The 23,504-nt window shown below is 40.5% G+C and overlaps 1 protein-coding gene across 1 annotated transcript in view; it reads left to right on the top strand.

Annotated features, from left to right (window-relative positions):
- PKHD1 (PKHD1 ciliary IPT domain containing fibrocystin/polyductin) overlaps nucleotides 1-15,455 on the top strand; it is a 253,982-nt gene extending 238,527 nt beyond the window's left edge. Inside the window, exons 60-65 of the mRNA XM_027738336.2 lie at nucleotides 808-943; nucleotides 1,458-1,545; nucleotides 5,011-5,118; nucleotides 8,731-8,886; nucleotides 9,481-9,615; nucleotides 14,561-15,455. Coding sequence (XP_027594137.2) covers nucleotides 808-943; nucleotides 1,458-1,545; nucleotides 5,011-5,118; nucleotides 8,731-8,886; nucleotides 9,481-9,615; nucleotides 14,561-14,913 — 976 coding nt within the window. The 3' untranslated portion in view covers nucleotides 14,914-15,455. The remainder of the gene's footprint in view (nucleotides 1-807; nucleotides 944-1,457; nucleotides 1,546-5,010; nucleotides 5,119-8,730; nucleotides 8,887-9,480; nucleotides 9,616-14,560) is intronic.
- Nucleotides 15,456-23,504: the final 8,049 nt, after the last annotated feature.

Genomic DNA, 23,504 nt, shown 5'->3' with positions numbered 1-23,504 from the left:
TTCTTTCATTTCAAGACAATACCAAAACTCCAACCACTACATTGTAATTGCAGATTAGAGCATTTTATATATATATATAAATTTTATATATATATATATATATATATGAGATTCTAAATGATACAAAGCACTGGGAGAGGGAATGAAATGATCCATGCTCAGAATAAAGTGTTGATTCTTTATTCAAATGCAAAATCACTCTCCTGGGATGCTCTAATTTAAATTTCAGGCTTGGAAAAACCAGTGTCTTTCAAGGGGGGTGTCTGTAACTGCTTTATTTCAGTCTGCAGACTTTGCAGATGGTGAAGGTGATGGCAGGATAAAGATATGCAGGAAAGCCCTGTAAGTGCTGTTCTTGTGTAGAGGAACCAAAACTTTGTTCTTAGAGGAGCTCAGAGGTTTTCACTGGAAATCTTTCCCTTGGACAGGAAACATAAATTATTTTGTTCATTTCTCACTTCTTCATCTGTAAGCTGAGGATTAAAACCGAAGGATATTTTATTACTTTGGTGCTGCTTTCTGCTTGGAAAGGTTGTCTGTATTGTATTTCATACATACTCTTCTCACCCAAGGAATCAAAGTGCGATGATAAGGTAAATTAGTAGGTGTGTGATATAGTGCTCCTTCCTATTCATAACAGAATATTGACACCTGTATTACCAAGGTAAAAAGTCACAAGAAGAGAAGATAAAGTGTCATTCCTAGGCAAGATGGGAATTAGGTCTGGGACTAAAGATGAGTGTTTTCATAACATTAATTTTCTGGTTTTTTTTTTTTTTTTTTTTAACATTCTTTTGCCTGTGAAAGAAACACAAGCAGACAACACTCAGAAACATGTCTGTATGTGAGACCCTACAAGATCTCTGTTCAGGTTCAACCCTCAGATGGAGAAATTGAGAAGCAACTTCCTGTACAGCCAAAAATCATTTTCCTGGACAGAAAGGTAGGATGTCCCCCTCTGTGGACGGATACTTCTACTAATTCTGTACTATTTTCACATTTGACATTTTTGACATGGAACCTGGCTTTGCTCAGTGGTGCCAAGAAAGAGGACAAGAGGCCACAGGCAGAAACTGATGCTCAGGAAGTTCCACCTGAACATGAGGAAGAACTTCTTTGCTGTGTAGTGACCGAGCATTGAACAGATTGTCCAGAGAGGGTGTGGAGTCTCCCTCATAGGAGATATTCCAGAATCATCTGGACACAGTCCTGTGCCATGTGCTCTGGGATGACCTTGCTTGAGCAGGGAGGATGGATCAGATGACCCACTGTAGTCCCTTCCAACCTGACCCATTCTGTAAAGAGTTCTGGTGAATTTTGTAACGTGTGACATGTAGCTGCAAACTGCCCTCCAACCGGTCATTAAAAATTATTACAGTTGTTAAACCTATCAAAACTTTCTTTCCTCTTGCTGAGGAGACAAAACCTTAATTCTTCTGTTTTGTTCTTCCTCCCAGGGTCAAAGAGTTGACAAACTGGGGCCTCCTTCAGAACCCTGGGTTGTATCAGCTCACCTCAAGGGCTCCTCCGAGGCTGTGCTGAAAGGTTTGGACGTGTTTCCTTATATCAGGGGTTATGGCAAAGCAGATGTGCAGAATGGTGGATAAATTTGGTTCTCCCTGAGAAGTAGTGAATTTGAAAACTAGTCTTTGGGATGGAAACAGAAGGTTGCAGTGGGAGTTTGGTGAACTGCCCAGTCATATGCTGCAGAAAAAGAAAGAAAAGCTTATACAAAGTATTTTTGTGCTCTGGTAGCTTAAAGGAAGTACATCCAGTAGTTTGTCTTGAAAAGGCATATCTGAGATCAAAAAGGCAAGAATGAAGAATTACAAATACTAACACTTGATTTTCAGTTTATGTTATTTAGGACAATTTCTTTACAGTCCATGACAACCTGTTTATCCCAGCAAGGGATCTGGCCAAGCACAGACAGAAACAATTGCCTATTGTTTTCCATTAGCATATTTTAATGTGAAAATGTGGGGTTTTTTTCATGACAATCTAAATATTTCCCTTCTGGTCCTCATTTATTGAAAGACCTGAACTCAGGATTAACTCTAAGCATGTGAGCATTTCCCTCGAGGTTATATGAACATGCTTAGATATAGAACCTTGTTTAAGCAGAGTGCTAAAACAAAATCTGGGGAAGATCATATGCTGGTAAACTAGAAAATGGAAATTATATTGATTATAACACATCCTAATTTTAATTGCTAAAATATTTAAATATAGACAAGAAACACACAAAATGAGAAGTGAGGTTTCCTATTGCAGATGAAGCATTTTGTTCACAGAAAGCCCATTTGCGTGCTAATTTTGACTTGAAAAGTTCACATTTGGAGAAGATAAGTGGTGTCCATGCTGTAGATCAGAACTTCTCATCCTTTCAATCCCTGTTTCTTTTAATCAGAAATTATTCCTGTCCCATCATAGCTCCAGGTTTACAGGTTAAAAAAAATACTTTGACTTTTCTGCTGCTTTTCACGCCTTTTTCAGGGCATGTTCCTAAACTTCTTAGGTCTGGAAGAGACACAGGTTATTGGATCAACTACTGGCTGACAGTGGGAAGAAGGGAGAAAGGGAGGAAGAAGAGAAGGGAGGAAGAAAGGAAAGAAGGGTAAAAGGACAGAAGGGAAAAAGGAAGGAAAGAAGGAGGAAAGGAAGGAAGGAAGGAAAAACAAATAGAACACAAAAAGGCAGAAAGAAAAGAGAAGAAAGAGAGGAAGAAAGAGAATAAAGAAAGAAAGAGAGAGAGAGAAAAAATAGAGAGGGAGAAAGAAAGAAAGAAAGAAAAAGAAAGAAAAGAAAAAAAGAAAGTGAGAAAGCAAAAAAGATAGGAAAAAAGAGAGTCACTGAAGTGCACTAGACATTTTTTAAAAGATACATGCATCAAATTAATAGTCAATAAACTCCAGCAAGGAAAGAGCTGCACAGTGCAGATGTTCTGCATGTAATAGTTTGCTGCAGTTTTTCCTTTGACAAACGTCCTTATTGCTCCCGTCTTTCGAGGCACATGAAAGCGGCATTTAGTGGAAATGGGTCCCGTCTCACACACTGAGGCTGCTGCATCTGACAGCAGCCAAACTGCCTCGTGGAAAGCAGTTTAGCTCCAAATTAGCTTCTTCTACGTTAAATACCAGCTTGCCTGAGAGATCTTTGTGAAGACTCCCATATATATCTGTAATATTCTGGGCTTTGAAGCATATGTGCCCAAAAGCTGAGACTGTCTCTGTTGAGAAGTACAGTACAGCACAGCACTCCAGGCTTCATCACAGACTAGAAATGGCAATTATAAAGTATTTGAACATAGCTGACAAGACCCTCTCTAAAATCCATATTACAGTGGGTGTCAGAGCCAAGAAAATCTTGGTAGTCCATGCAGATACTGTATAAGGAGGATCACGGGTAGTAGACAAATGAGCCAGGTTTTGGCTGGAGCAATTAAAGAAATCTAGATTCCCACATCCCCATCAAGTCTATTCACAGCATAAACTACTGGTTATTTATATATCACTGATATCTATCTATCTATCTATCTATCTATCTATCTATCTATCTATCTATCTATCTGGCTATCCATCTATCTCACTCCAGCTGAGCCTGGAGACATACAATGAAATTCGAGGTTTGATGTGTTAGATGCTATACAAAAATAGAATAAAAACATATATGTAGTCAAAACTAGTGGATATTAGCAATTAAACAGTACCATAGTCATAGACTGGGGAAACTCCATCATTTTTGTTGCTAAATAATTAATATGTGGCATGCTTTTGCCTAAGAGCTTGTGTTGGACAACTGGACGTACATTGGTTTGCTACTTCCCCACATTGTTCAATATCCTGAACATGAGAATGGCAGAGATGTCCTCCTCACATTCAATTTGATGTCCCTTCACCTGTGCTGCTTAACTGCAATAAAATGTCAAGCCACCTGCTTCATAAAGCAAACAGTTATGATATGTTGTCTTTCAGCAGGCAAAAGTCTGTGTTTGTGATCACTGGAGCAAGTCCAGCATCCTAAGGAAGTTCTGGCATCTCACCCCCACCTGAACCAACATTTGGAAATTTGTCAGTCTTTAGGATTTCAACCCTCTCACCCCAAGAGCCTGAATGCAGACCAGACCTGGTCAGCATCACTCAAAGGCCAGGACTTGGCTGGTGCTCAAAGATACACACAATAAAATGGGGATCCATTTGCAAAGTAAATTATAACTTTTAAAAAGAGCCTACAAAAATAACAACCATGGTGAGTGTAGGTGTTGGGTCAGAATGTATTCCCTGATAGCTCACAACAAGAGGGAAACTGATGGAGAAACTCACTCTCCTGGGTTTCATTTTAATGCTCCCCATGGAGTTTTTCCCTGCCAGGTTTCTGTACCATCTCAGGACAGTCACCACAGACAGTTTTCACGGCCAAATACCTTTCAAAGCATCAGACAGAGTTGGAGAAAAATTCAAAGAGAACTAACAGTTGGACAGAAGGAGATGTGCCCCAATGAGGTGGAACTCCTGCCAGAAAAGAGTCAACTCTTCCCTGAGTTACAATGGCTGACTCCTTGAGAACATCCCTTTACGAGAGACAATAGTCTCTCATTAACACTCTCCTAACCTTGGTGATACACTTAGTCACACAGGGTATGAGTTAAATCAAAAATATGAGCATCTGGAACTTTCTAGGACATCCTATTATCTTTGCTTTATCCTCTTAACATTTGTTTTCATGTTACACCCTCATGATGTACAGTAAATGCCATTTCACAATCAGCTCAAAGAACTAATATTTAGAAGCTAAAGTTCTCCAATCCCCCAGGAATTTGTTTTGCAAGTTCCTCTGAAGACTTGACCCTGTGTGAAATTTCTGGGGTTAGACATGATGTTTATGATTAGGATGGACAATGGATTTAGGCTTTCTGAAGTCTCCTTAAAGTCACAAGGATTGTCTGAGGTCCTTAAGTGGTACTTGCCTGGCTGCTGTTAATTGCAATGTGATTTTTTTTTGACTCTCTAGGGCTCACCCAAGTGCAGGTCATAGATGGATGCGCAAGGTTTTCCAGTCTGGCTGTCTCCAGCACAGGTACAAACTGGAGACTTGTGTTCACTGTCACATCACCTCCAGGTAAGCTTCATATTCTGAAGATTTTTTGATTTGGTAAAATCAAAGCCCTACAGGTGGCCTGAATTTATAAAAAGGCAGTTAAACTTTGCTTAAATGAGTGGAGCAATGCCAAACCTCTAAATAGCCTGAGTTCTGTTCCATGTCCAAGTTGGCATTCCCCAGACAGCAGAAGAGCTGCTGGTGATTCCTGTGCTGTTCATACGAGACCTCTTAAATCAGATGAATTAGTACAAAAAGTCAGAGAAATTGCTATTTCTCTCTGGATTCCCTAGCTATGTATCCCTGGGGAAATCTGGTACATAAGGTCAGCTAAACTGCCAGAGCAGAATTTTTCCGACAAATTGAGTCCTCACATTCCCTCTTTTTATTCTTTTTCTGTTTGTATTCAGAAATTTTCCATCTGTGCTCCCAGTTATTTTCACAGTGCCTGTTCTTGACTGTTTGCCTGCACCTGGTCATCTTTATGGGTGCAATAGGTTATTCACATTAAGAACATGACTCCAGGACTGGGCTCTACGAGGGGTCTCCTGGTACTTTATGGAGCTAATTTGGGCATCTTCAAGATCACACAACTTGCATGAGGTCTCTGAATAACCCAGTAATGATTGAGAGACAGCTGTGCTTATGTCTCCTTGGAAATACAGCTGAGGGGGACACTGGGGAGAAGGCACCACATGAATGTCTGACTTGTAAAATCCTCAAGACATCTGCACAAGAAAAGCATCTGTACAACAGTTTGGGGGCCTGAATTTATCTATAAATCTGGGTCTGAAGGTAGACAGGGGTCAAAGTGTTGGTTTCTTGTCTCATAATTGCTGCTGAGGCAAGTCTATGGAGAAGCAGGAACATGATGTTTGGCACAAAGTCCAAAAACATATTAAGATATGGATGTTGTAAGACCACGTGTAAAGTCTCTATTCTGGTATCACATCCATCCATCTATATATATATATATGGATATATATGTATGGATATCTTTCTAGATAGACATAGATATAGTTGATATAGATATAGTCCCCATATATATGTGTGTATATATCTTATATACACATATATGTAAATATATCTTATCTCTTGCCTCAGCCAGAAAAAAGCAGAGGGGACAAGTACACCTGACTGGTGAAGTGGCCAAGTGGAAGTGGCTGATGAAAAAATCTGAGCTCAAAATATTAGAAGTTTGCAAACATTTAAACTGTCACAAGTGGCTCATCCACATCGAGTGTTCCCATAACTTTGCAAAGGGAGAATCGGGGTGCAGTGAGGACTTGGAGATGGGCCTTTAAAAGGAGGATTTCTGTGTGTTTTGAGGTGTATGCTGCCAAACACCTGCAGGTCTCATTGCCTTCGGTTCAGTGAGAGGGGACGGGAAGTTTGTACCTCACAGGATCTGACTCTTTAGGCTGGAAGCACACCTCAATGAAATGTACTTTGAAACCTATCTCAGGGATATCCCAAATCTTTTCTCTGCACAAAGGGCAAAGAGAGATCTCTGTTCTGAAACATTTGGCCAGGCAGTGTTCATCTAGTTCATCCAGTTCCAACCCCCCTGCCATGGGTAGAGACACCTTCCACTAGCCCAGGTTGCTCCAAGCCCCATCCAACCTGGCCTGGAACACTTCCAGGGATGGGGCAGCCGCAGCTTCTCTGGGCAACTTGTGTCAGTGCCTAATATCTAGTTTAAATCTGCCCTCTTTCCGCTTAAAACCATTGCCTCCCAGAGATGTTTACAGGCAGAATGTGGACAGCTGTGCAGGTGTCACGTGTAAATCAGAGTATTGCACACTTTTAATATGCATTGCAAAAGTATACACCAAAGAAACCATCCCTTTTGCTTGTTGCAAGTGGGAACTGTGATGGAGACAGTATAAAGGCTTTTATATTGCCAGATTCTTACTGAAGAGATTTACTTACTGTTTGAGATAAACAAAACAAAATCAAACCATCAAATAGTAGATGTTTGGGATACACTTCCATGATCCAGTTGCTCTGTGTACTCACCCTGGCATAATTTGCTGTTTAGAGGCTGCTCAGAAGGTGCTGCTGATGCTGAATGCAATAATCCCAAATGTCTTAGTGGTAGTTCCTGGGGAGAGTAGACTATTCATAGCACCACTGCATAGTCTTGCTCCTTGCTTTACAGTCATATTTACTTCAGTGATCTGGATCCCAATGGGTTTGATGTATCCACTTTTCATTTAAACCAAGAGAAGTCTATTCACAAACTCTTAGAGTGGTACAAAGCACCTTTAAGTACATGTCTGTGTAGAGTTCTCGATACCTGTGAGATTACTTCTGTCAACTGAAGTTCACACGTGCTTGTACCCGCAGGCAAATTTTTCCCAATTGGAACATACTTCCCACATTGTTCTGGTGAAGCTCAGTTTTGTTCAGGTGGACAACACCGACACAAATCTATTTAGTTTCTCTTAAAAGTACTTACAGCTCCTTGCCCTGTTCTCCAGCCTCCATCTGACAGTGTTCTGATTGTTTTTTTTAATGAATTGACAAAAAAAAGACTTTTAGATTTTTATTAAAAGTGGAACTCAAATAAATAAAAGAAATATCCATCTGTCAAAATGATCAGAATTGTGGGATTAGGACCAATAATAAGTCAGGTAGTAAAACAAGTAATGAGCTCATGTGCTAATCCACATCCTGCAAGTTGGTCTATAGAGAGTACCAGGGGCAGTTTTGCTAAACTCCTCTCCTAGCCAGGCCCATCTCCATTCAGAATGCATTTTGGAAATAACTTAGGGAACCAAAACATCTCTGCTTTTCTGATTTTTAGAAGGTTAGTATTAAGCATCTTCCAGTCCTTGAAACTCAGATGCTGAGACTCTTGATCACAGAACCCTTGATTCAATGAAGTCTTGATCACAGAAAATACGAGTAGTGGCTGGTTTGATTCTGATTTATTTACAGAAAACTTGAGAATCTCTGGGTGAAGATCTTTACCCAAAGCTTGTGTGTGTCAAGAGACTAAATATTTACTGTGCTAACAGCAGGGACACTGACATTTTTTATTTATAAGGCTCATTATTGTGATGGAAAATATTAGCAAGTTCACTGGGATCTTTCTGCATCATGGGTTTAAGCTTAATGGTGGTGAATGTTTCTGGGTTGCCCATAACTTACACTGATACAATTCAGGTATATCCTGTAGAAACTGTGTGTTCTAAACTACTTTCTTGTCACAACCAGTATCTCTGTCTTGTGAAGCAAAATGTGCATGTTTTCTGTCTGGGCCTGATCTGTTTGGCCTCAGAAAAAGATGCTTTTTGAATGTATTTTCTGGGTTTGGTAGTCAGATAGACAAATTCATGGAAGTAATATTAAGGATTGTTGAATGCAAAGAAGCTGTTTATGCTTCAGGAAGGACTGAAAGTTTGAAACTCGCCTTGTAAAAGTATTATTATGTATTTGGGTTGTCCTGGGACTCAGTCCTAAATATATATTGTTGTCTAATGTTGGATCTGGAGATAGATGGACTTATGGTTTGTTCCTGCATACATTTCTGATGGTGGCATCCCTGCTGAAAGTTTATAGGGTGGTGTTTTAGCTGTGAAACGAGAGTTCTTACTTTTGCAATGAACTGACTGTTTTAAATTCCAGGAGCAAAGTTCACTGTGCTCTCTCAGCCATTTTCCATCTTCCCTGTCCCGGTGGCAGCGAAGGCCAGCATGATCCTTGTTGTCCTACTGGGCTCAGCAGCATCTGCATTCACCAGTGTTCTTGCATTCTGCTGGTTCAAGAAGGGCAAAAGCAACAGTAAGTTGGAAATACTCATTACAATATATACTTGCAGAACCTCTATTTTATTTAACAAATCCACAGAATGGCCACAATGGGTTTCAGACAATAGAATTCAAAAAGCTCTGAGAAATTTACTATTAGCAATATATTTTGTACTCAGTGCAGGGACAAGAATTGGACTTTGATTATCCATGTGATTATCCTTTTGATTATCAAATCCATTTGATTATCCCTTCTAACTCAGGATATTCTGTGATTCTATGATTCTATGGTAGTTCAAGGTTATGGAGTTTTATGCCTGTAAAAGCTGTTACAAAACAAGAAGAAATGGCCTCAAGTTGCATCAGGGGAAGTTTAGATTGGATATTACATTTCTTCCTGGAAAGGGTTGTCAAGAACTGGAACAGGCTGCCCAGGGAAGTGGTGGAGTCGGTCACCATCCCTGGAAGTGTTCAAAAGGGGTGTGGACATGGCATTTGTTGGGGTATATATACACTCAAGAAACATTCAATTATATATTCAAAAATATATTTACTTTCTGCTGGAATCAATTGTTCCTGCTGAGCTGAGGATGTATTGAGAGTGATGTGACTGTGTGTTTCATTACAGAAACAAGGACTGAACAGGTTGATGTACCGGGGACCAATACTAAGAGACCCAAAAAACAAGCACAGCCTCCTGCAGCTCCCATCAAGCCTTGCTACAATCAAGGAGAAAATGAAAAAGGAGTGCCTGTAGGAGGAGGTGAGACTGCAGTTTGACAGTAATTCAAATTCATAAACAGTTGAACATCAAAAGAGTTGGTTTATGTCTTCCAGCATATTCAGGTGTTGAAACAGACTGCCCAGGGAAGTGATGGGATCACCATCACTGGAAGTGTTCAAAAAATGTGCAGGATGGGATGCTTTAGTATTGATCATGGTGGTGCTGGGTTGGTGGTTGGACTCAATGATCTTAAAGATTTTTTCCAACCTTAATAATCCAATGATTTTATAGGTTTGAACAGGACCAGTGGCACAGTTCTCAGAAGGTCCACCTCTTTGTTGCCTTCTCCCTCTGCTCACTGGTATTTTTCTATTTGTCATCTCCCTTTACACAGAGAGAGTGAATTCCCAGCTACACTGAAGGCAGCAGCATAATTCCCATATACTCACAGTGTGATTCTTGGGGTTGTGCTGTGCAGGGCCAGGAGCTGGACTTCCATGATCCTTGTGTATCTCTTCCAACAGGATATTCTATAATTCAGTGAGTTCATGATTTGTCCTTGTGTTTTTGGAGTAGGGCAGGGAAAACAGCCCCAGTGTTCCCAGCACTGATGGATGGTTCAATTGCCAAACAGCCACCTCAAACTGCTGGATATGTTGGAAGTTACCAATGACTTGACCTTTAAGATATTCCAGCTGAAGTTGGGACCTGGCCAAATGGACAGGTAACCTGTAGTGGAGGAGTAAATGCACATAAAGGCCTGATTCATAAGCTGGGACAGGGGCTGGAGCACAAGTCTGATGTGGACCAGCTGAGGGAGCTAGGAGGGGGGCTCAGCCTGGAGAAAAGGAGGCTCGGGGGGATCTTGTCACACTCTCCAGCTCCCTGACAGGAGATTGCAGCCAGGTGGGGGTCGGTCTCTTCTGCCTGGAGAAACAGGGCTGCTCCCTGCCCAAGTCTCCAAGTGCTGCAGAGGGATCAAAAAGCTCTGGACAGGTTTGCAGGCTCTGGAGGATGGCAGTGAAGTACACTGGAGGTAGAAAACAAAACACCCAGAGCTCATTTGCACAGTCTCTCTGAGTCCAACCCAACACTCCAAAGCAGCTCCATCCCCACCCACCCCACTCCGTGTCCCCCTTTACTCCCCGGGGTCCTGCCACAAACAACTCTCTTCCTCACACCTCCTCCAGACTCATCTTTTCATCGTGTGCTGATCAAACACGACTCCTTCTGAGGTCACAGGGAAGCAGACAGCCCCGGGGGCACGTGGCTGCCAGCACAAAGCACTGGCTTCCCTCTCTGCAAGTGTGAAATGTTCTTACAGGAGCTTAGGGCTTTTTTTATCTCACCTGCCAACAGCGCAGATCTGAGGGCACTCGGATAACCCCACTGAACCCCCCATTTACTCTGGTTTGGGAATTTCTTCTTCCTCCTTCTTCCCCAAGCCTGTGGATTACATAAGAGGCAGGAAGAGGCGAGCTGGAGTTTTTATCTCCTTTTAATTAGCATCTATAACAAAAGCCGAGGGAGAGAGAGAGAGAAGGAGAGAGGAAATTCTGCAGTTTATGTGTTTTGATATTTGCTGTACTTCTCCAAAACACAGCATTCAGCTGTGTGCCTTAGGATACATATCTGCTATAAATTCATTTTTTATCTAATTTGTCTGAGATCTAAGCTTCCTGTGGAGGTCTGAGATCAAAGGATCTGATTCTGTCTGATGTTGGCTCTGACACATAATGCGTGCTGACTTAGTTCTGTCTATAAACTCGCAGTGGGAGGCTGCCACTCTCCCTTGGCACCTTTACATAGTGAACTTTCATTTTGGCTGGGGAGGCTGACAGGTATAGAGTTGATTGGAGCCTTCATGTAAATAATTCATGGAAAGATTTTTTTTTTGTCAGAAAAAGGCAATCCAGCCACTTAAAGTCTTTTAGGAATAGTTGCAAGACAAAAAGATTCCCCGATATGTTCAAATCTAAACAAGGATAACAATATTCTAAGTGAATTTAATACATATGACTTGGAAATGTCTAATGTTTGATTCCCCCTTATTTAAAGTGCTATTGGTTTTGGAGAGAGAGAGAGAGAGAGAAGAAATCAAAGCTGAACTCTTTTTGTTTAGTTTCTGCTTTATAGCTCTTTCCCTCATAAGAAATACCACTTTTCTAACACAATTAAGTGTTCAGAGTCTTTATTTATTAATCACCACAGTAAGACTTGCAAGAAAGAGCTTTTCTCTTTGGAAAGTGCTTATAGACTGCAAAGTCCAGCGGATCAGGGGTCCTGGATTTTGTACCAAAATGGGTAGCCGAGGATGAATGGATGGAAGGAACCAGCTAAGCAGTACTGCAGGGAAAAGGGATCAAGATATTACCTTGGCTAACCTTGGTGTAACCAAAAATCTCCTCATCCTCACCCAATTATCTCTCTTGAATTAAAGAACTTTTGATTAACTAAGGCATTGTTAACACAACACAGCTGGAGGTGGAGGGATGTAGACTTTTTTTTTGCTGTTTGCAATTTATTCTGGTGGTTCATCACCTTGGCCATTGAGGACTTGTATCCTCTAACAGCTTCCATTTCCAAGCTTCAATTTGCAGTTCATTCAGGTGTGGCACCTGATTGATTCTTATGCTGAACTCCTTGGACATCTTCACCCAGAAATCACCGTTGTATTCCTGAAGATGTTCTCCCACTCTGCAGATTGGAACTCCCTCCTTGCTCTGAGGTTGCTCAGATCAGCTCCTGCTCCTTCCTTTCTACCAGTCTGCCATTTTTTCTGTGTTTTAATTCCAAATCATCAGTGGAAACACTGAATATCTTCCTTTTTAGTGGGAGTGTCTGGTACTGGTGCACACATACCCACCTCTGAGAATTATTTCCCACATATAATTATTGCCTGAGCTCTATTAACTGGTACTTAATCCAGTTAACCGTGTACTTTAATGATATTGAATAGTTTGTATTTAATTTTAAAAAATCAGGAAATTTATATTACTATGACATATAAATCTCCAGGCAGTACTTCATCCTTGAAACTTCTACTATCCAGAAAACTTTTAGCCTCCTTCATTAATTCAAACTTGTTTGAAAAGGCCTATTTTCACTGTTGAAAATGTCACCTTTAAAAACGAAGAGAGAGCCAATAAGTCTCAAGAACTGACATGAAGATTTGATATGGGGGATTGTGACCTGATTATGCTCTTTATGTGTGTAAGAAAGAAAATTGAATTTGGTGATGCATGTAATTTTTACCTTAAAACAGCCAACTACCTAATATTTAAGCAAGATTAAGAAGGAAAATTGTTAAACACAGAAATATATCTGACTACTGAAATTTTGCCAACAACTTTCCGGTGGATTTTCAAGAGGGACAATCTTGAAATTAGAAGTTATGAATGCACAAGTTGAAAAAAACAACAACACCCTTTAACAGGAAAAATTAGCACAAGCATTAAGTCGTTGTCACTGTCAGAGTTCCAGATGTTCAAGGAGTGTCTGGACAATCTTTTTTGTCATATGATTTGGTTTTAGGTGTTCTTGTGAGGAGCAGGGATTGGACTTGATCATACTTATGTGCCCCCTCCAATCTGAGATATTCTATGATTCAGCAAATATAGTTCCAATTAATGAATTACAGAACAGGGAGAAGAGAATGAATCTGAGCAGGTCTGAGCAAGAGTGGGCTGAATGTCACAGGCTGCTAAGGGCCAAAATGAAAGGACAACCCTGAAAAATCAGGAGTGGTAACAATGCATTGTCTGGTATTATTTGTGCTATGGGCCTATAAAATGTGCAGATATATGGACTATAAAAGCTGATGTTGCCCACTAACATGAGACACGTGGACTAGGACTAGTTCTGGATTTGGAATGAATATAAAAGATTTGGGTCTGGGCTGTTTTCGTTTCACATTCCTGGGGGAAGGGAGAGGATTGCAAGAATATTACAAATGTTTTTAGCATCCAAATGATAGCAAAAATGAGGCTGCCAATCTTGCACTGAAATGATAGCACACCCTGTCAACTCAGAAGCTGTCTCTGCTGTGACACTAGAACTGATTTTGTCTCTGTCATTGATAACCCTTTGGTTCACAGGGATGTAAACATTTTGTGCTTCCACATGAAAAATAGATAGTGTGTGTTTTCTTTTTTCTGCATTTTTTCAACATCATTTTTGAAACAGCATTACAGGTTACAGGTTCTGCCTTGACTAGGACTCAAATGTTGGAAATATAAAGTTCTATCTTTTTTTACAGACTGATTCAGAAAGGGATGATGTATTTTATAGGTGTGTAGCATTAAAATATTATCAGTCTTATCACTACATAGCTTACTGACCAACTTCATTCTATATACTTAATTATTAAATATTTACTGAAAATTTGTTAACCATTGAAGATGCTGTAAGAGCTGTTAGTGTATCAATAAGAGCAAACCAGCTGGTTTTGTTGCTTTTTATTTATTTGTGGAAATAGCTAATGATTTTTTTGACTTTAACAACTTATTTCTCTCAAACTAAAATCTGTGCCCAGTAAATTTATGTCTCTAACAATAACTGCTTTTTAATTAACCATGGAATCATGCAATCACAGAATTATTTGGATTAGAAGAGATTTTAAAAATCATCTTATTCTAACACCTGCCACTAGGTCAGTAGGGACACCTTAAAGTATCCCAGGTTGCTCCAAGCCCCATCCAACCTGGCCTTGAACATTTCCAGGGATGGGTCAGCCACAGCTTCTCTTGGGCAACCTGTGCCAGGCCCTCACCACCCTCACAGGGAAGAATTTCTTCCTAACCTCTAATCTAAATGTCTCCTCTTTTGGTTTAAAATTCTTCCTCCTTTTCCTATCACTGTCTGCCCATGTGAAATTAAAAAAATAATTAATGTCTTTAACACATAGTGAAGCCATAAAAGGGTAAGGTACATGAAGGTGGGATTTATAATTACTGTAAGGAGCAAACAAATCTTTCTTTCCCAGTTATGGCAGGAACTGGAGCCATGGGACGTGCCACAGGACAACTGGAGGAGCTGAACCTGCCACCCTGTGAAGCCAAGTCAGTGAGAAAGCTGAACAATGTCCAGCGTAAGACAGAGGACAGACACCCCTTTTCTTCAGCAAGGAAAAGGGACAGTCACCAACAGCCACGTGGAGGAAGAATTCCTGGTGACCCTGTGGAACATCAGCAGCCAATTGCCCCGGGATGCTCCAGCCAGAAGGAAGTCCCCAAACCTTCAGCTGGTTACAACCAGGAAAGAGAGGAGTCCAAAAGGATGCCCAGACATCAGAATGATGTGGGAGAGCATGTTGCCATGGTGGCAGCAGAGGGCTAAAGAAGTGCTGTGAGGGGGTGGACCACTAGCAAAGCAAGATTTTCCTGGCCTGAAGTCAATGGGGAGCCGAGTCTTTTGTCTCTGTGTTCAGGGAAAACCATACACATTAGGATGGGGGACTAGATGGTCACAGGTACAAATAAACCTGTTACCTGGATCTGCAGCCCGCTGCGAGACTCTGGCCATGTCTTTGATGCTGACCTTCCTTAGCTCCCAAAACAGGGTGGGTGCATCCAAACTGCCTGTTCAGAACAGCCCTCTGACACCTCTAAAACTCTCTTCAAGTGTTGTTTGGGGGAGTGCTAGATCAGCTTTGAGATCTCATTCAGAAGCAGTCAGGGATTAGCCCAACAACTCAACCGTGTCTAGAGCAATGCTGGTTGGTATTTATGCATATATACAAATATATGGAATTTTTCCCCTTTCCTCAACCATGCTTTTACTTTCATTCAAAGAACCTCAGTATGTGCATAAATATTTTCTTTTTTCTGAAGGGAAAAAACACATTTATTCAACTTTCACTGTGGCTACAGTAAGTGCTTCCATACCTCCATACTTATACCTGTGTGTTTGTTTCTTTTTTTTTTTTTTTTAATTAAAGTATTTTACTGAGTAAATCTCCACCATGGCATTGTTTCTGACACCTTTAAATCACTGGCTTGTTATGAACACAACTCTTTATGGATAATAATAATAATAAGGCTGACATTCTTCAGTTGCTCAGAGAATTCCTCTGTGCTTTGCTTTACTGAGCTGGAAGATGAGGAAATTTATTATGTACCATATTTATGTACCATAAAATTCTTGGTTGCAAGGTGTCCTGGTGGCGCCAGATAAAATTTATATTCCTCTGCAGAAAAAATTACTTAAGCAGGAAGATGTGGTTTCTGGACAGATCAGCAGTGGAAGAAAAGCTGACAAACCTTCATTTGAAAAAAAAAAACAACAACAAAATAAACCACAAAGCAGTTCATTTCAAGCTGCAGGAGCTAAGGTGCAGATTCTAGTCAGCAAACTGCAGTTTTCTAGGCAAAGAAATAAATTCTCTAGCATTGGCTCCTGTATTATGTTGTGTTTGTAATCATAATTTTGGGGTGAAATCAGGCTGATTCCATACTGAGCTAGGTTTGTGGATGACTGCACAGGAGATTTTCTGGCTTAAAACAGTTGAGGATGAGGGCCTTATATAATTAAGTGCAGTGGATTAGCCTTCCTGACCTCTTACATGACATAGAAAAGCAATTTATTACATTATTTTTTTTGAGAGGTCAAAATATTAATTTATGTGAATCAACAAGGTAGATCCCTAAGGATTGTGATTCAGGGTTCACGTAAAAAGATATAAAACTTGTGAGACATGGTCTGGAGACCATTGCTTCCTCCACAGCTGATACCCAGTTTTAGATGCTTTCACAGGGCAAAAGATCCTTTTCTCTCTCAGAAATACAATTCCTCCATTCCCTGAACTTCCCTCCCCTTCAGTGTTTCTACTCCCAGTGAGTGACTCCATCACATTCAAGCAGTATGAAAGAAAATAACATATAATTACATATGTCAGCATGTATGCAAATAATATTGAATGCAAATTATATGCAAATATCATACAACCTTCTTTGGAGGGGAAAAAATCAGATATATTGGAAACAGTTAAGGGCTTTAATTAATCCTTTAGTTCATAATCCTTGCATTTATCAATACTTTGTTTGCAGAATGAGTAATGTCTTGCACTAGACCTCTAAAAAAGTCTTTAACTGCAGCAATATGGATCTTGATTTCCCAGAGTGCTGTGTGTTAACTGAGTGATGGAAAGAAGTGAAGAGAAAGTAGAACAAAACACAGACACAAATGGGTGCAAACATGAAGTGATTCCTGAATACGTAAGAAATGTAGGGGATGTTGTGCATCAGAAAAAAACCCCACTGTAGTGATCAGAGAGAATGAAGATATGGTTGAAGAACATGGTTAAACACGAGATGGCATCTTTTCCAAAAATAAATGTGTTTAAACTGACTGCAGCTGCCCTTGGATGAAGTGGGATTCTTCTGCTTTGTGCCTGATGGAGATTTATTTTGAATATTTTCCATCTAGACAGGCCAAGATAAAAACAGACTCTCAGTCTTACAGGGAATGCATGATTAGATGAGAAGTTGTGGATCCCCCATTCCTGGAAGTGTTCATGCCCAGGCTGGAGGGGGATTGGAGTAACCTGGTCTAGTGGAAGGTGCCCCTGCCCATGGTAAGTGGGTGGAACGAGGTGGCCTTTAAGGTCCTTTCAGCCCAAACCATTTAGTGACCTGGCATACCCAAACTGCTCCAGGATATCCTGGGCAAGGTGATCCTGCTCAAGACCCTTAGTCTTTGCATCATTGAGTTCTCCATAATCCTTATACTATAATTAGGACAACAGCATTTTCCCACCTTTACAGAGATGTTTTATGGGTAAATTTATGATATTATACATCTCAAAAGCCCGGGTGAGAGCAGGGCAGGGTGGGGATGGAATGAAAGGAGTCAGAGGAAGAACCTACAGTGTGACATGTGGGTTACACATGAGGGTTGGGTGCCTTGATAAACTTGAGGATATCGAAGCCACCTGGCTCAGCTTTAGGAATGCAGCTGAAGAATTCACTTTTTTTTATGCTGTCAAGGTCCAGCTTCTGTGAGGACATAAAGAGACAGCAGTAGGATTTCAGATCAGATTTTGGAAGAAGCCCATAGGCACGTTTTGGCAGACTCATTCTCCAGCACAGCCCACGTTCAGACCAGCTCTCTGAGGGACACTGAGCACTTCCAGCAAACCTATGTGGGCTTAGCAAAGTTCTGCTTCCCCACTCTGGACACTGAGGAAGCCTCCAAAAAGCAGGAAAAATGAATATAAAAGTCTCTGGATCTGCCTGTGCAGATCCATCCTCCGAGGTCCAAAATCTTTCTGAACAGTCATGTTAAATGTCAGTGAAATTTGACAATTGGAGCCAATGGCAAAACTTTCATTAAGTTTGCTGGATTTGGGGTTTCCACCTGCTAACCTTTTTCTGTAGTCCCATCTGCAATAGCACTGAGTTCCTTTATTGATATAAATAGTGTAGCTGAAAGGATGCCTTATTTTTAACCAAGCTCTCCAGGCCTGTCTGAATTGCTAGACAATGCACAGTCAAAATTATTCTTTTTCCCTTTTTTTTCCCTTCCCATTTTGTGGAAGTGGTATTTTTTCCTCTTATGTCTGAAGTAGAGGAGTGCATTACAGAAAAATTTGCCTAAGGCTTTGGACCAGAGCTGATGAGACTTCACTAAGATACAGGAACAGGCACATGGATAGAAAAAAAGAAAGCCTGTGAAAAATTAAAATGACAAGCCTGGTTAGGGAGCAGAGATAACTGGTGATGTAGTAAAATTAATTACAGTCTGGGTTGAAGGAATTGTGTGCCTAATACAAAATTAAAAAAAAAAAAAGAAAAAAGCAAATAACAGCAATGAGATTATAAACCCTTTCATCATCTCTATATGGTATAACTTCCAATCTCTATTTATTATGGTGTCTATTATGGCATTTATTTCTATAGGATGAGATGTATAAATGGCAAATAAAGGAGGCAAGTGTCCAGTCAGAAGGTTTTTCTCTGATTCTGCAATGAATGGCCTTATTAAGGGGAGAATTACACTCAAAAAAATCTTCAGTGGACTTGGAACTGTGAGAGGAAACCTCCACTGGATCAGGAAAACTGCATGATACTCTAAGGGTGCTTATGGGCACTTAATGATTATACAGATTCACAATTTTTTTTAGGTTTAATTTTTTTGTGATCATTGCTCATTTGCCAGGACTTGAAATAATTCCAGCTTTCTACCTACTGATCAACATTATGAAGATGATTGCAAGGGCAAAAGGCAGATACAGCATAGGATCATTCCAGGATTCCAGAACACACCAGCAAAGGGGCATTTCTATGGTATATAAAAAGAGTCTGTTTTTAGGGAGTGAGGACAGGAGGCAGGTGCTACCTGAGGTCCAAGACTTCACATATTGGGTGGCATGACAGGCACCAGTGAGGGACAGTGAAGCTCCAAGAAGTTTGAGATAAACCAATGGAGGACCTTCAGGAGGTGCCAGAGTTGCTTTTCACTGGCTCAAACCTCTGTGTGCATGTGCAGGTCTGGAGCTGCCAAGAAGCTGCCAACAATCTTCTCCTCTCTCACCAAAGCATTTCAAAATTTTCAGTTTTCAAAGTACAAAAGGAAACAGGAGTGACCCTTCCATTAGTGAGTTTTCCAAAAAGGAAAATAGAAAGATACAGAGGATGTTTTATTTTTCAACTGGAAGTTGACCTGTCTTTTGAAGGAGGGTTGTCTGGGGAGATGTTTGTGCTCTCTTTTTGCTTTCTTTTTTCTTTTTTTTTCCTCTTTTCCTTCACAAAGGGGAGAAAAACAGCAGAGAAGAACCAACAAAGAGGGGGAAAAAAGAAGTTTAGAACAGAGATCAGGGCAGAATATTGCACATAAGCAAGGTCAGCCCCTGAATAGTTTCCATATTGTGTTAGACCTGAGGGATGCCAGTGTTGGATACTTGGGGAGGAATATAAGAAAAAGGGAAATGTGAAATTAGCCTTCCCTGGATTTTATGTTAAGCCAGAAGAGATTTCTGAAATTGGTGGTTGCTCCTAATGACCATTGGATGGACCTATTGTCCCTGAACATTTTGTGGAAGTGCAGCATTAATATCATGTTAAACTGAATTATCTATATCCTATGTGAAAAAAAAATAAGATATTTATGCTTTTATTTTAAGTGTTCTGCCTGATATTTTCCAGGTTTTCTTGCATGACAAATAGGGAGTAATATTTATTCACCTTGCTTTTCCAGATGCCCCACATATTCTTTATCACTTTCCATGTTCTGTGGGAGTCCTGTGGAATTCGGGGATCTGACTTAAAATTCAGCTGAAAAGATAAAGTGTAATAAGGGAAAAGAAGAGAAAGTGAATATAATAAGTCAGTTCTCCCACAAAAAACCTCCCTCCCTCTGGATTTGTGCAGTTAAACCTGTAGCAAGTAGAGGCTGACTACGACCCTGATCTTTGGCCCTTGATTAGAAACCTTGATTAGAAAAAATCAAGGATAAAAGTGTTTAATACTAAGACCATCCACTTTAATTTGGGATCACTGGGGAGGGAAGAAGAACAGAAAGAGGTGACACAGCCAAAACAGTGGAGTGGAAAAGGGTCTCTGCAGCAGCACTGTGGGAGAGGGACTCAAGTCAGGTCAAATCCATTCAGAGGCAGGAGCTACACACAATCTGAGCACAGAACATCACCCAAATTTGATGCTGCTGTGGGTGAGGATCATCTTCATTTCCCCGAGGTCATTTGTCCATACCCCTGGATGGGTTTGGTGTGGTTGCATGAATTTGTGCTCCCCTCCTGATACATCTCTCTGTTCCAAAGCATGTAAAAGACGAAGCCGGTGTCCAAGACACGCCACGTCTCGCAGCCGTCAAAGGGAATGATGCTAAAAATATCCCACTCTTGCTCTCCCTCCCCCCCGACTGTCTCCCTGTGTCTAGGTGCTGACAAAAGTTATTTGTCGTATTGCCTTCATTTGGTGAGTGACAGGAGACTGGTGTCAAGTGAGAAAATGAAATGTAAATTTTATTAAACACCTTCTCATCTCTGTGTATCAATCCAGATTCCAGCCTAACACAGCAAATCAAATCCTGTCTTCACCAGGCCTGAGGGCACACACAGAATCATTTCTCCTTAATACCATTCCCTCCTAGTAAAATATTTTTCTGTTTAGTAAATGAAAATTTAAAATGCAAACCCTATTTTAATCCCAGAGAAAAGCTGTGCATTGCAGGGAGAAGGATGATACATTTTGTTCTGTTATGCTTCGTGCTTTCTTCTCTTTTCAGACACAGAAATGAAGATTAGTTGAAGCAGAAATTGTGACTCCCTTTTAAGACTTGCCCATCGGGATTTTTTATCTTCATGTCCACCACTGGGCTTAGTAGCTGACTAGTCCAGAGATGATTCAGTATCCACTTGTTTAGTGTACAATTGCATGGTAAATTTTATGATGCACTGAAGTCTGAAACACTATTCCCAAGTGAATGACTCCAGAAGTTCTTTGCTGTGGGTCTTAATACCTGTATTTCTTTGATAATGAGAGTTTTGGTCCACTGTGAAAGGAAAAATTGTTAGAAAAGGAAGTTTTTGCTCAGCAAAATCGTGGTTGATTTGGCTCTTTATATTCTCAGGAAAACGAAATAATTAGTTTCTTTTGGTAACAGTGGGAAGACATTTATAGCTGTTTATCTAGGCTGTGTAGGGGTTGAAATTGGGATGGAGACAATACATTTGTGAGACAAGACAAGACAAATTTTCCTTTACTCCCAAGAGTTGGTACTGGAGAATATGCCCAGAGGGGTTGTGGACTTCCCATCCCTTGAAGTGCTCAAGGCCAGGCTGGATGGGGTTTGAAGCAACCCGGGATAGTGGAAGGTGTCCCTGCCCATGGCAAGGGGGTTGGAACCAGATGAACTTTAAGGTCCCTTCCAACCCAAACCATTCCATAATTTTATGATTCTCTGAATATTTTTAATGAGGTCACTGATTAACCTCCATTTCACTGTGTGATGCTGGAAGCACTGAACCATTGCTGCCTGAGACACTCAGTGAAGGAACAAATCCAAGACCTACCTTTCATCTATATTCATTTTCCCTAATTATCAAAAGTTTTGTGTCTAGGCTGACCTAATTTGCCCTGGTGTGTGGGTAATATCATCAAATATGGGTTCAGGAGGGTGCTGCACTTCATTTTTCATACACAGCAATTGCAGGACAGGCTGAATCCCCCTGTGGAAGAGCCTGTCTCTCTGCTGTCACCTGAATAACTTCAATGAGATGGTTGACTTGTAGTCTTTTCAAACAGGCATCTCACCTTAACCTGGGTATGCACTTCTTACTTCCAGTGGGGCCTTGCACTGATCAGTTCCCAACTCATCATGAGTTATTTTCTGATGGAAATGTACAGTAGAATGCAGAAGTGCTAAAAAAGTAGAGGTTCTCTGACATTTTTCCCCTCTGAAAATAGTTCTCTGCTCTTTAGTTGCCCCTCAAAGCAGTAACTCATTCAGTACAACTTTACCTTGGAGCTGAAGGTCCTGGGATTGCCTGGTTTCCCTACCTAAAACAGCCCTAAGAGTTTACAGGAGCTCAGGACTTCAGACGTCTCATAGACCTGGGAGCCAACAACAAGCTCAGACAAGGTTCCTGTCTTTCAGGTCCTTCAAGAATTGACTACAGCACTTCATTTCAAGGAGGCTCAGAGCATATATAGTCCCCAAAACTCTGGGAAAAAAATTGTAGTAATTCCAAAGAAATTAGAATGATTTAAAAATTATTGTTTAATATGATATTTTTTATGATTTTCAACCTCTCCAGTATTCTGTTTTAAATTCAAGTTTTCCCTTCCAAGAGAAATAGTAGACTCTTGCTTTCCCTAACAGCTTTGGGAGAGAAAGCTGTGCTGTTGTCCATGAATCAGGGACAGATGACATGAAACAGGGAAGAGTTAAGCAACCCACTAAGGCTTGTACTGGGAGCAAGGGGAAAAGAAATCAGAAAAAGCACCCATTTCCCTCGGCTGTCTGTCCTGAGACAAATTCACTACAGCATTTTGGTTATCTAAACTTGTTTCAGAGAGGAAAAAGGAAGAGAGACAACAAAAAAAGTAATGGAAAATGAAACTTGCAACTTCCGAATTAGGTTGGATATGAGTTGTGCTCAGTTCAAGTCTGGATCCTGCTGCCAATTCCCCTCTCTGACTTCAGGCCACTCATTTAATGTCTCTGCCCCTCAGCTCCTCACGTGCAAAATGAGAATGTTAATACAGCTTTGCTTGTAACTCAGCCCACTTTGCCCACTCAGGCTTTGGAGTCCTCTGCATTGAGGCTGTTTCTAATTAATTATTTTCAAAAAGTGCAGTTCCATCCTGGCAGCCCAGTTGCCATTGAAATCATATTTGAAACAAAAGGGTAGTAGTGGTAATTTTAGTAGTGATAGTAATGGGGATAGAAATAGTAATAGTGATAGTAATAGAGATATAGAGATAGAAATAGAATTAGAAATAGAAGTAAAAGTAAAAAAAGAATGAGAAAAAGAAAAAGAAAAAACAAAGAAGAGAAAGAAAAAGGGAAAGAGAAAGGGAAAGGGAAAGGGAAAGGGAAAGGGAAAGGGAAAGGGAAAGGGGAAGCAGAACTGGGAAGGAAGGCAAGGGAAAGGAAGCCAGGGAAAGGGAAACGGGAAAGAAAGGGAAAAGGGCACGGGGAAAGGAAGGGAACGGAAACGAAAACGAAAAGGAAAAAAAAAAAAAAAAGAAAAGGAAAAGGAAAAGAAAAAGAAAAGAAAAAAGAAAAAAAGAAAAAAAAAGAAAAAGAGAAAAAGAAAAAGAAAAAGAGAAAGAGAAAGAGAAAGAAAAAGAAAAAGAGAAAGAGAAAGAAAAAGAAAAAGAGCAAGAAAAAGGAAAAGAAAAAGGAAAAAAGGAAAAAGAAAATAGAAAAAGAAAAATAGGAAAAGGAATAACAATAGTGATAGTGAT

This window comes from Pipra filicauda, unplaced genomic scaffold (genome assembly GCF_003945595.2).
Source record: "Pipra filicauda isolate LSUMZ 115617 unplaced genomic scaffold, ASM394559v2 scaffold24_size8852520_pilon, whole genome shotgun sequence".
NCBI lineage: Eukaryota > Metazoa > Chordata > Aves > Passeriformes > Pipridae > Pipra > Pipra filicauda.
This window is presented reverse-complemented; position numbering and strand designations above follow the sequence as displayed.